We start from the raw sequence: 14,142 nt of genomic DNA on the forward strand, positions 1-14,142 counted from the left end.
CTCCTAACAAGTATCATTGGAAGTCAGTGGGTAATTTTGCTTTTGGAGCCTTTACAGGAGTATCACAGTCATTTTGTACAGTAGTAGAAGAAGGTAAGTAAATACCCATCTGGAAAAATGCAGGGCTGTTTTAACACTGATGAAGTTCTAACACTTGGACTATGTTGCATAAGCCCTTCTTTTCATGTATTTACGTAACAGCAGTTCTGGCACAGGGCTGTTTGTTTTGCTCTTTGACTAAGGACTCCTCAAGTTCCACAGATGTAGCCAAGCTGGTATTTTGAGAGGTATGTACAATCAGAACAGGCCTTGGATTAACACAACACATTGGTAGAACACAAAAACTGCTCTTTGGTTGGGACTATTAGAACTAACTGTTAACCATCAGGATAAGAACACAACCTCAGCTGGTGCCATTTTTAATGATTAGAAATAATACATTGTAAAACAAAAAGTGAAAAAATTCCAGCGTGATACTTATTAACAAAGAACAAATAGAAAACAAAAAAACTTTCAGTTTTGCCTGATTTATAGTATTTATCATACAACAGATCATTAGTCTGAGGTAATACCACTATTAACTTTTTAGTCCTTCAAGGACTGCTCAAAAATTAGTAACAATGATAGCAATGCATGTTATGTTAAAAGTGAGACTTGATAATTAAATCAAGCAAACTCCTTACCCTTTTAGTTAGGGATCTGTGGCTGCAAGTATAAAACTGGAAATAAGTTTACACACTAGGAACTACAGAACATCAGAGTCCTGTGTGGCATGTCAGTATGTAAGAGTACAGCTGAGTATGTAAAAATCAGACATTTCCATACAGCAAGGACTTTGTTCCAGAGCAGCCCTTAAGAAATTTAGAATATTCTTAGTTTGCATAAAATAGCCAAAAAAACCCAACTAAATCAGAAGTCCAAATTTGGCATGAGGTAAAACCATGTGCATTTATTTCATCTGCATTTTAGATTTAGTAAGCATAAAATTAAGTATGTTGACTGTAAAGAATTCAGTCATACAAGTGCAAGTCTTCAGCTAGAATGTATTTTATGGCAGTTTATTTAAAAAATGTACCAGTAAATCATAAAAGAGGGATCATGTCCATTTAACGTTTATTGAAGTATACAGGTTTTCTTTAGAATCAAATATGAGCATGAATATATGGCCAAACGTAAAATCTATCAAATTCAGTGAAAATTTTCTGACTTTAAATAGTAGCTGTAAGAATGACCAATATATATTCTTTGTTACAACCGCCCTCACTCTACAAGTAAAAAAAAAATAATAAACATTCAGTAAACATTCTTTCCTAAGGTAGTTTCCCTTATATATCAGTGACTTACCCATTTTTTGTATACATAACTTTTTAAACATACCAATCAGTGGTTCTCACAATTGAAAAATAAAAGCACAAAAAAGTTTACACTCTTGTACAGGTAAATAAAAGATCATTTTTAATTAAACTGTATATCCTTAAGGGCATAGTATAGTTTCAATTTCATTACCTATTACATAATTAACTTCTTACATACAAATATTGACATATTTGGCTTGTGCTTCAAAGCCGTTGTGTCTACAAAGTCCATGTCAATGCAACTCATGACTTGAAATCAGTGGGGACATCTTTACTACTGCTGGGTTTAACCTGGTCGTGCAACATGGTCTCTTCTGAGCTTGTTGTGGCACTGCACTTTTCTGGGGAGTCATCAGTGTCTGGATCCAATCCTTCAGGACAGGGAAGTTTTAGAAGTTCTTCCCGCAGCTGAGCTGTGTGACGCTGGATATACAAACAAAAGTCAGTGTGGAAGGCCACAGTTAAAACAATACTTTTCACAAGGTTAGACACTATAAGGCAAAAAGAGGAGTAGGTAGAAAAGATTTAAATGTATGATTTCAACATCTGGATTAACTTCTCTCCTATATTTAAGGACTGGTACTTTCATTTTAGTGACAGAATAATTAGCAAGAGCTGCTAGGGACAAATTAAAGGTGGTCAACAGAGCTGCAGCCAATAAGTGCACAACTATTGAATGTTACATCATTGGTCTTGCAGTTGAGTAGTACCTGTGTTTGGGGTCACAGCAGAAACTGGCTTGGACTTGGAAGGTCATACAGTCAAACCAAATTTATAAAGAACTCATGATGAGACCTTTCACAGAGACAGATATGCAGAGATTTGTATACTGATCACAGTAACTTCATTTTGAAGACCAGTCACACTGAAAGAATGGAAGTCTGGCAATAGAAGACTTCAAAAATTTGGGATTTGTACCTCAAGGGAAATAAAATCTCAAATATTAAGAACAACAGACTGTTGTCTGTGTGATCACAAAATGCACGAATGGTAATACTTGGCTAGGAAGGCAGAAAGTATTTATAATGGTTATAACTTGATTAAAGTTAACACAGGGTAAAACTGATTGTAGCAGACCACACTTTATTAAGTGTTTGTCTACTCTAAGAGCTTGTTTTCTCGCAAGGCACTGGTTGTAATACAACTTTATCATTAACCCCCACCTACCCTCAGAGTGAACAAAAAAGCTATTATCACAGAATATTCTGAGCTGGAAGGGACCCACAAGGATCATCAAGTCCAACTCTGAATGGCCCACAAGGGATCCAGCCCACAACCTTGATGGTATGAGAACCTTGCTCCAACCAACTGAACTCATCTCAGAGTCCCTGTATCCTATACAAATATTTATAGAGGAAATGGGCAGGAGAGATGCTAGAGGAAAATCCAACTTGTAGTAACAATATCGAGGAAGAGGGATGCACACAACACATTTCATCTCTTGACAACTGGGAAACTTGGATTTGTTACAAATGTCTCACCTTCAGAGCTGCTGCATGATGGGACATGGTCCTGCCTACCCGTTTGTCACTGCTGTACTGCTGTATGTCTGCTATCCACTCCTCACACTGAGCCATGATCTCCACTCTTTTCAAGTAGAAGTGCTTGTGGATGACCTGCAAGAAAACATTCCCAATGTAACATGGATGGAAGAACCATATACTTTAACTATACCAAATTTACAAGACCTCTGTGGGTCTAACTGAATAAAAAGGGGGCAAAAAAAAGTATGAAGGTAATTCAGAACTGAAACAGTTTGGAGATAAAATTGGAATTTCTGTCCTCAGAGGTTTCCAAAATCCAACTGGAGAAAGCCCCGAGGAACCTGTTCTAAATTCAGCTAATGCTGTTTTGGGGAATTTGTTGGCCTGGGTATCTCTCTGTAGGAATCCACAGTTGGTGTGCAGCCATTCCAGCAGTCACTTGTGTTACCTGGGTGCAGGGTAAACCAGTGCCAGAAATACACTGAGCAAAAGCAAAAGGGAGAGCAGAGCGCTGCTCACGTTCTGCAGCTCAAAGCTGGATGTACTGCACGGGCACGAAGTTCACACAGGAGCAGAGCTGCACAGAGACACTGCTGAGGCTTTCATTGTTTCTTTCCCTGCCCTGTTCAGCTAGAGAAGCACAGAGGAAGCAGAAGCACCACCTCCTCCCCTGTCACTGACCACGGGCTGCCTGAACAAAAAACGGATGAGCAGAAACTGCTGGTGATACGAGCACAAGAACATCACACACTTCTGCAGAGAGAAGGATCATAGCAGCTGATTCAAAGGGGATGCAACCACTCTGCTCTAGGCAGACAGCACTTTTGGGGACACTGGAATTCTAAGGCCATGGCAGCTGAGCTGCCCAGTTTGGGTGGGAGCCAGTATTTGACTGAGGAGTAATTTTGGTATTCAAGTGCATATTTGGGTTTAAAAAAATCCAACCAATCAACACTCATACAAAGTTGTGAAACTCTTACTTGGTGTTGGCTTTGTCTTAAACAGTTTTCTGAAACTCTGAATGGTGAGAGAAACAATAAAACCAAAGAAATTTTATTGAGCACTGAGAGTTCTTGGCCATATTGCAACATAATGGGAAAAATAATTTTTCCCTTTGGAAGTTAGAGAAATAGCTATCTGTCTAAAGAGAAACTGCATATTGAAAGCATAATTGACTTCAATTCTGGACACATTCCTTAAATCCATAATGGAGCTTGGAAAAACTCCCAAAGACTGGCAGTTTAGATCTCCCGAGCCTACCCATCATTTAAGACACTGCAGACAACTGAAGACAACTCAGTTCAGATTTTTGAAGACAACAGATCTCAGGATCTACATTCTTAGATCTCAGTCTCCAGCATGAGTTTGTACTTGTGTTACTGGTTTGATCATCACTGTTAAGGTTTCTAAGAGAACCCTACAAAAAACCTAGAGGTCTGAAAAAAAGGGAATCCCCCAAAGAAGTGCTCAGATAATCTGAGACACACATTTCCATTTGGATGGGGCTGCAAATGGAATCTAGCATTGTTCCAAAGCTGCCTTTTTCACTGCCTTTCAGCAGTGTGTTAGCTGAGTTACAGAATTAAGCACATGATTACTGAGACTCTTAATGGAAAGTGCAGTAACAAACAATAAGCTGGGATTCAGTTACCAAACAATGTGATACTGCGTATCCTCCACTTCTGTGAGAAGAAACGTGGAGCATTTTATTGTCAGGGAGCCCACTGCTTTATTATTAATATTCAATTAATTTAATCTTACTTTGATTTGAGAATGCCTTTTTCCAAAGTGAAACCATTAAATTAGCTAGAAGAAAAATGACCTATTAGCAGAAGTTATTGGATTATGTATCCAGATATTATCTTTATCATGGTCTTCTACTTATTGAGTAGAACATTTAAGAGGTAATTCTGAACCACCACCAGGTTTCATTTCATTAATTCAACACCTCTACATACACTGCACATCCTTTTTCACCTGCATGTGGATAAAAATATCTAACATTTGTAATGCAGGTAAACTGTCAATGTTTTCTTATTCCACAAGACACAGTAATTTTAATGAAAAAAGGTTTTGCATTCCAAAGAGTGTTTTTTACAACATCAAGGAAGGGATGGTAGATCAACATCTCAGATGCCACATGCAGCAAAGTGCATAATCCTAAAATAATCAGGCTTTTTCAACATTTTATTATGCAGAGAATTGAAAGCATAGGTGATACTGCCAGATGGTTCCATGCTTCAACACTGGCAACAGCTGTAGTAGTTCAGAAGAAAATGTGTTTTTCTGGAAATATTCAGTGGCAGTACTATGAGATGAGTCATGTTTGACCAAATTTTGCATTAATATTCATACAGATTCTCTTAGTGTTTCTTCAGCTCTTTTTTCCTTGAACTTGATGCTGTGTATGTTCAAGCCCCTGAGATCTAACTAATCTGCTTTGGGAAAGGAACTGGACTACAGACACTCAGAGAAATCCCTAATAACTAAATTCTTCTATGATGCTACAGGTGAGCTTTAGTCTGTTTTCATGAATAAATGAACAAATTAAACAATTTGTAAACAAACTAGTAAACAAATAATTTGATTTAGTACAGTAATTTTTTTAAGACAGCAAGAATGCAAGAAGGTTAGCATTGCTTTTAGCAGCATCAAGACAGTTGTTTTCAAAGGCACAGGTTTCTAGTGCAGATGCTTTGTGGAATTTCTTTTAAGGTATTTTTCCAATCTGCATTATCTTGGTGTATCTGAAGTGTTTCTTATTATCTGCTTCCAATTCATGGTCCTTGGGAAAATACTGCCTGGTATTTATGCAGAGTATGGAGCACGGAATGCCCCTTTGTAGGGCTGACAACAGGTGTTACAGGCCATGTGAAAGGTCCTGCTGAGTACTAAGAGTGAGCTGAGCTGATTGAACCATGTTTTATCCAACTGTGCACCAAGATCCCGTTCAGGTCAGTCCCACTTGCCTGCGTTCCTGTTTCCCAGAAAAGAATCTGTAAAGTTTGGTGCATCCTTATTCACTTCAGTCTTGAGTCAGTTGCCACAGGTGAAAACAGACATCTCACGTATGATGATCTTACCAAATATTTGCATTATTCTTAATACTCAAAAAAGAGAAATACTGCCTTTCACAAAACCTACCTCCTTAAAACATGGTGATGGATTTCTCATTTGTTCAAGCATTGCCCATTTGACCGTTGCCTGTCGGATGTTTCCATCATATTCTCTGGAGCTCTGGGTACCACTTGGAGTACCTCGTGATCGTTCGTAACCTGGTTCATTGAAGTATGGTTCTGCCACCAGTATTAGGGACTGGACAGACACTAACACCTGTTAAGAGAAGAAACCAAATATTAAAATCATGCTACCAAAGTATTCTTACAAATATACACAGCTCTGCTCACTTCACAGGCAAAACCATTTCTATGGCAAAGTACTTCCATTTGTGATACAGGCTCCGTGGGAATATCCACTATTTCAAACCTCAACTGTCACTACAGACAAAAACTACCAATTCCTGTGGCTGTGCATTTAGCTCAAACACTGAGAAAATGACAAATGTAACTTAAAATCCTGGACAACAAACATACAGATATAAGCAAAAGAAAGTATTTAGAGATGTCTGATTGCACCCTTTTGTGTCAGAAAGTGTATTTGTCAAGTTTTCAGTCAACAATTTTGATTTTTATCCTGTGGCTGAGGTTACTAATTCTTCTAATTCTGAACTAGATGGAAAAGAAACAAAGGAGGTAAAATGCCACATGAACCACTGAAATTAGTCCTGAGCTACACTGTCTCCCATTTTTTCTTTCAAATGCATGTTCTTGGCCCTTTAGTTTCAGATTTTACAAACAATACTGTGTCATATGCCAATAAAACAAAATCTCAATATTTTTCTTAAGGGAAAAAATGTTTTCAATACTATATGAAGAAAGCACCAACTATTCAGTAATTAGGAAATAACAATTTCCCTCCTTTCAGCTTTACTATCCAGCACACGTGAATAGATGCTTACATAAATTCAAGGCGTTTAACTGTATACTCAGCTATTACTAATAAAACCCAAAGAATTAAACAGATAGATAGGGCTCTTAGCTATCCAAATGTAGATGTACAGCATATTCATGATTTGAGGGCTTGCTAGTTTTTTCGGCATTAAAAAGTTTGTCCCTGTCAACTTGTTTTTTCACTAAATGAAGGGCAAGTTTTTCTTATGTACTTGGAGGACCAAGTCCAGCAGCAACAATTTTAGGGATTACAGTTCTGTGACACAAACTTCCAGAACTGTAAAGAGTTCAACCAAGGTGATTTGAACACTTACATTTCCTCAATTTGTGAAAAGCTGATGGTATGTTACAGACCAAGGAATAGTATTTCCAGAACTGGGCAAACTTAGGCGCAGATACCCACATGTCAAGGCAGCTGTTTCTGGAACTGACTATCCTCCCAGCCTAGGTACAACTTAGAACTTTAAAACATTCCCTATTTTAGCAGCCTAATTTGTGATTTTGGATATGCAAGACAAGAGTCCTCCTTTTCTTGGTGGATGCAGAATGTACAGCTGATATCAGACAAATGCCATGTCAGCAGCAATCCAAACTCTGACTCTTTTCCAGGCAGTGCCCTGACATCCACAGCTGTGCTCTGTGCTCCAGTGTGGCATTCTCCTGGAGTTTCTCCTGGAGGTTCTCCTGCAGCAAAGCCAGCACAAAAGCATTCCAGCTTCCCATCCTCTCAGTGATGGTTCCTCGCTCCACAGACACAACACCAGATCAGGAACTCCTATCAAAGCAGCAGTCCAAGGCCAGCTGAATGACACAGATTATCCTCAGTCCACCAACACCTCACAGGAACAAACCCTCTCTACTCCTTTAGGTGCTGTGGTACTTTGCCCTTGTCTTGCTTTCATTACAGCACAGATGGGCAGTCCAGGGCATCCAAGTCTTTATCCTGAAGGATTGGACATGCAGGTGTGCAGTGGGAGATGGGAACCAGCATCCCTTGTTGGGCTGACAAGGAAAATTAACCAAGTTTTTCTGTTTCTCAGGCAGGTGCTCCAGGTAGCTGCTGGTATCGTGTGCACCATCACAGACTCCTGTACCTGCCCTGCACTCAACTAGAAGCAGCCATAGTTATTTAGTGTTAAACCTTAAAATGTAGGTAAATGCATTAAAACATACAGAATGTATGTATGCCTCACAAATCAGGTTTCATCAAGAAAATGGCCACACAGATACCAAAAAAGGCAGAATATTGCAAATGTGCTAAGTCACAGTAGAGTGACTTCAGGGCCAAGGCTTTGGATATGAAAGGTGTTTTGGTGATCTCTGTGGCTTTTACATGTCTCCGGAGGAATAGGCTTTTGCTTTTTAAAAAATTAGTATTTTAGATAGCTGTGTTTTTTTAAAGTAGCTATGGTGAAGAAATTTGGCTCTGTAGCATTGTACTTTCCGGGCCCGAATAAGCAGTCAATACTTTGAATTATAACTGTAATGAATGAGAAACTCTACACCGATCTTCCAGTTTTGCTGGGTAATAAAAATTAATTTCTGAAGTATTTTGGGTGGTCTGACAATAGTTCAATCTCTGAGCCAGAAAAAACATGGGAGTGCTTAATTCTTTCCAAGCAATTTTAGTCCTACAGCTGTTTTCCATTTTATAGTTGCAAAGTGTTTTTCTCCCAATATGGTGGGAATGGGACTTTTTCCAACAGTTTTCTTACTATTCCCAAAATGAAACACTGAAAAAAAAGGTGTGAAATTATAAACTTCCATGCTTCATTTTATTTCTAACAGTCAAATCTAACATTCTAATGTAAGAAAAAGGACTTAAGTGAAAATTAGACTACCTTTCGTCACAGATTTTACAGGTGAAATCCAAAATTGCAGTTCATCTCTTGATTAAGAATTTGGATCTTGGGAGATCCCAATGTGATCCTCTCTCTTGCTGATCTTGAAGCTGACTGTGAGATTTGCCAGAAGTTCCCTTGATTGTTCTCCCTTTCAAAGATGAGAGCTAATGGCTTTGCACTGATATCAGCTGTCTCCCTCAGCTCCCCTTGGTTCAAGGGGTTTGGTTCCATGAGCATGTGGGTCCAAGCCCCTTCCGTACTCTTTCCTATACTGGGGGTAATTCCTCATTCTCACAGACCTCCCTAGGGCTCAGGGACAAGGGAACCAAGTCTTACCCCTAAGAGTGAGGCAGAGATGATCTCTGCCTTTTCCATCCCCTTGCCAATAGGTTCCCTGTCCCCCTGAGCAGCTGGAAAGCCTAAAGAAAATGTGTTCTTTTGCTGCCAGCATACTTATGAAAAGCTCTTCATGTCCGTCTTTATAGCCCTCAACATTTTCAGTGCCATCTGAGCCTTAGTTTCCCTAATTTCTCCTGAATGTTTGGTTTATGTCCTTTTATTTCACACGAGTAGCCCATCCCCTCCTTCTACCTTTTCCTTCTACCTTTTTCCTTTTTGCAGCTGAGTTTAGGCAAGACTTCTTGTTTACCCATGCTGGCCCTCTGCCTCATTTGCCTGACTTCCACACACTAGAATAGACCATTCTTGAACTTTTAGGAGACTGATAAATCTGTTCTCCAAGGCCAAATCCTGAACAAGCTGAAATCTGTTCTGCTGAAGGCAGTAATTCTATTATGCTGAATCTATGCAGTCTTCTAGGATTTGGAACAGAAATTGTACCTTGTGCTACATAATAATTACGCCAAACTCAGAATAAATTAAGTAACTGCCATAGGAAAGAAGCCATTGCAGCCTTTACTTTTGCTTAATGTCTTTGCTTGTGAGTCAGTGCATGTCTGTGAAATAAAGCTGAAAATTATAAGGACTGTGTGCCCTAATAAATTCTGCTCTAATGTAACACTAATTGTTATTGAACACAGCATAGCTGCACTTCCATTTCCTTCATCTTTATTCCTCTACTCAGCTCACCTGCACACTTAGGAGGAGAAAGGCTACAGTCTGCACCAGTGTACTTCACTTTCTCATCCCTCACAGCGTGGAGCCTCTTTTGTCTTCACCATAAAAAGCTTGTGACAAATCCATGAGATTATGTCATCTCCCTGTCCTTATTATTTTTTAATAAAATAAACTATTTGAAATCATCTGAGCAGAACTGGTGCAGGAATAAGCTGCACACATGAACAGCCAGCTCTACAAGACCAGACCAACAGAATTACTCATTAGAAAGTGAAAGAGCATTTTGAAGAACCTGTCTCTTCAGCAGTGTTCCTTTCCTAGAGTTCCAAGAACGTTTTCTGGACTTTTGCCTTACTTATGCTTGTTTGAAGAAGATTATTCTGGTTTAAATGTTCTAGAAAAGGAATCCTTAGGACCAAGAGACAACTTACCACTCCTAAGTGACATTTGAAGAGAAAAGAAGAAATTGCTCACCTGCAAGAAACTTGATGTTTGGGGATTCCACTTCTCTTCTGGCCTCCCATGCCATGTGTTAAGTATGCTTAAGCACACCTGAAAAGGTGACATTATTAATACCACAGACAAATAATATGACAAAATTGTTCTGCTTGGACAGAACAGAATGTTGACATTACATTCATGTTTTTTGACTAACTTTTTTTGCAACAGCATTCTAAAAGACAAATTTGTTTCCTATCACAGAATGAGTTAGGTTGGAAAAGACCTCAGAGTTAGAGTCCAGCCTGTGAGAACACCACCCTGTCAACCAGACCACGGCACTGAGTGCCAGGTCCAGTCTTTTCTTTAAATACCTCCAGGGTTAGTGACTCCACCACCTCTCTGGGCAGCCCATTCTAATGTCTAATCATCCCTTCTGTGGACAAATTCCTCCTAATGTCCAACCTAAAACTCCCCTGGTACAGCTTAAGACCATGAGACTACTTTGAAAGGAAAGAGATAAAATTAATGTGGATAAGCAAGAACGGCATGCTAATAAACAAAGAAGACAAGGCAGATTCCTTTTCCCCACAGGAATCCTACGGATTCTAGTAGCTCCAAAAAAAAAATTATAAATATTGCCTGATTCTCTACTTTCTGCTTTAAATACTTTTTTATAAAACTTGTAATAGTGTGTTTTAAAGACAGTTATTCTGCTTAAGCATATAAAAGGTGGCTTCTGTCACTCAGACTATCAAGAAATTGAAATTATTTCTTAACTTTTGTGACTGATCTGAAGTTTAGGGAAGTTTATGGTATTCTTGAATCTTACTGTGAAATGAAACAATCCAAGACAGGAAAAACAAAGAGACAAAACAAACGGAAGAAACTTAGAGGCAAGTGTTTTCCAAGACTTAAAACTAGACAAAGAAAAATGGAGATAAAGTCTCCACTAGGAATTTTATTCTGTCTCCACATTAATAGAAAGCAAATGGAGAAAAAGAGACAAGGCACTCAGCAAACCTTCAGCTGCAGCTGATATAAAGCACACTTTGTCCACGGAAAGGGTATTTTAAAATAAGCTAGCCAAAACAGATTTCTGACAGATTCATTTAGCAAAAAATGTTGGAAAAGAACATTTTTCTCAGTCAAAAGTACTTGTTGTTTTGGTCCAATCCAGCTCATAAAGGCTGGATCTCCAAAAACCAACCTGCAAGACTATTCAGAAAGGAGAAAATTCCCACTTGAAACTGGCAAATCTCTCTTCATTTCGGTCTGAAGATCAGTATTAACCAAAGAGCTTCCTTCTGTACGCTGGGAGTGGCTGATCCATAGTTCGATCACAAAAGGAGAAAAACTTTTATCTGTTTCAATTCCTTGTTACATCTAACACAGGATCCCAGCTGACCTACCTTGCCATCATTGTAGAGGTTTGGATTAAATCTCACGCTGTGGCCTCCAGTTGTTTCCAGATTCACAAGTGGAGGGGAATTTGGATAGTCTTGTGGGAAATACACATCAAATTCAAAGCAACCATTTGCATATGGGGTGTCTGCAGGACCAGTTATGAGAACCTACCAGTGTTAGAAAGAGAAGGAAAAAAAAAGAACATTTGAAAACCCCACCCTTGTATCTATCACACAGTTGAGATTTTTTTAAGTTATACAAAGCATTTCATTTCCCCCTGCTGTGATGCAGGAATTATTATTAGACCTCATAATCACACACAGGCTGTCACTCTGTTCATTCTGATACTGTGGGTAAGTAAAGCCCTCTGCAAACACGCATTTCTCCAGATTACAAATGGAAAGCAAGTCAGGAGGAGCTCAAACTCTTTTCTATTGGATGCGATTAATTGATTGTTTTTTTCAAAATACAGATCCAGAGGCACTCAGTGTAATTCCCCATACCTACTGACTGAACTTCAATGGTCACATGCAAAGATATGTTTGGACCATAATGGAGCAACAGCACTAAACTCTTCCCTTTAGAATAGCTGAAAAAAACCGAATCCTGTTCTGTGAAGACTCCTTAGCCAATGGAGCACTCCTGGGGCAGATGGGCTCTCCCTGTCCCTGCCAAGCTCCTGACAAATCAGACTCAGACTCCAACACTACCACTTATATTAATGCCTGGACATCAATTGAAGCGGATGTGAAACACTTCTGGTTTTTCCTAAGATTTCAGGCACCTTCCCGAACACTTCTACACCAAGCTGGAGAGAGAGCTAAACCCAGCTTTGCTTCTTTACCTTCATTATGTCCAGCCGCTCCTCATCACAGCGCACGAACACGCTGGACGAGGACGAGAGAGGCAGCGAGGTTGAAAGAGTCACGGCTTCCTGAGCCAGGCGTCGGGCCCTGGCAGCGCTGTTGGCGTCGCTCGCGTTCTTTACCTGAGACATGTAGTGGTAATTCACTTTAAAAACCAACTTGCCATCATCATCTTCGGAAACCATTTCAAATGTATCTAGAAGAGAGAGAAATCCTAACGCATCAGGAAAGGAGGGAAGTTTATAGCGGATTAGTCTTGGATAAAGATTATGAGTATTAAAATCAGGAAAGTTTAATTTGCATCACAGTAATGCAAAAAATGTGTGTTTTGTGAGTTAAAAATGATCACAGAAACCAAAGCTTTAACAGTGCTGGGCTGAAATAATTTCTGCAGCTAATTTACAAACTTTCATATACAACTTGTCAAATATACACCACTCTCAGTTTGGAAAACTACCAGCTATTCCCCACCAGGAATGTGATGATTCTTGCAAACACATAATAATGCTAATAACGGGACCTGTGTGAAGCCAAGTGCCAGCGGTATTTACTCGTGTGCTGGTGGCAATGTTACTGAAGAACCATGAAAAACTACAGTGGAGCTGGTTTTCTTTAATCACTTGCTACACAAAATCTGCAGCACAGCTGCCAGAGGGAAAAGCTCCCACTTCATACAGACCTTCACAGCTCCTACTCCTGGCATGCACTCCACAAACATTTGTGAGGAAAACCTCTTATAAATACAACAGCAGAGAAATGTGACTGCACATGCTGTCACTGCAACTCAAAAATACTCAGTGAATATGTTTGTGCAATAATTTTATAGTTCTTTTTTGGATAACATACTATTCATTCTTTCTGAATTTTTTCGGTAACACATTCCTTTATGGCCAAAGTAAGGACCGATTCCCATCGCATTTTCCAAATGCAATATATTGCACTTTATGAAAGGACACAAATTTAGTAGAGTTTCATTTTAAAAACACATTTTGATTTGAATTGTTTTCTATTTAAAAATAACATGTATTAGCTATAAATATAAAAGCTTTAAAAAATCAAACACTTCAATGTAATTTGAGAACTCAAAAGACTCACAAAAAATCATTAGTGTAATGAAAACATGAACACCATCACATCACTGAATTCATGTGGTCCCTTGAATTACCCTAGTGCATGCTTAAAACAATTCTTATTAGTTGCAAGAGCGCATGAGGTATCCTGAGAACACAGATGTATAATTCTCCTCATGTGAAAATTATCAGTGGTCACATATGTAAGACAGTTGTTAACTTTAAAAATAATAAAGGATTCTGTTCAAGACAACACACATTTCTTCAGTGTCTGCTCTCTAAAACACACACTCACACTTCTCAACCTACCAAACTGGAGTTTTTTCATGACAGCCACATACTTCTCTTCAAGGGATCGTAAAACAGACAAAGGCTTGGGCTTCACAGCAGCCTTTTTGGAGTATTCAGCCATCTTCTTTTCTGTTGTATAAAATGTGATGATTATTTGTAGTTAACTATATAATTCCAAGAAAAGAACAGCAAGTGTTGACATTTTATGGTTGCATTCTTTTGCAGAGACATCTCAAAACTGAGCATCACTTAGGATATACAAATCTTTTTTTCTCACAACTGTGTATCATTATCTGAACA

General features: G+C 38.9%; 1 protein-coding gene across 1 annotated transcript in view; it reads right to left on the reverse strand.

The window, feature by feature from the left end:
• Positions 1-471: 471 nt before the first annotated feature.
• Positions 472-14,142, reverse strand: part of BIRC6 (baculoviral IAP repeat containing 6) — a 174,380-nt gene continuing 160,709 nt past the window's right edge. The window contains exons 68-74 of the mRNA XM_062490247.1: positions 13,861-13,971; positions 12,460-12,677; positions 11,621-11,782; positions 10,245-10,322; positions 5,984-6,172; positions 2,837-2,971; positions 472-1,778 (exon numbers count right to left, since the gene is read on the reverse strand). Coding sequence (XP_062346231.1) covers positions 1,599-1,778; positions 2,837-2,971; positions 5,984-6,172; positions 10,245-10,322; positions 11,621-11,782; positions 12,460-12,677; positions 13,861-13,971 — 1,073 coding nt within the window. The 3' untranslated portion in view covers positions 472-1,598. The remainder of the gene's footprint in view (positions 1,779-2,836; positions 2,972-5,983; positions 6,173-10,244; positions 10,323-11,620; positions 11,783-12,459; positions 12,678-13,860; positions 13,972-14,142) is intronic.

Source organism: Cinclus cinclus, chromosome 3 (genome assembly GCF_963662255.1).
Source record: "Cinclus cinclus chromosome 3, bCinCin1.1, whole genome shotgun sequence".
NCBI lineage: Eukaryota > Metazoa > Chordata > Aves > Passeriformes > Cinclidae > Cinclus > Cinclus cinclus.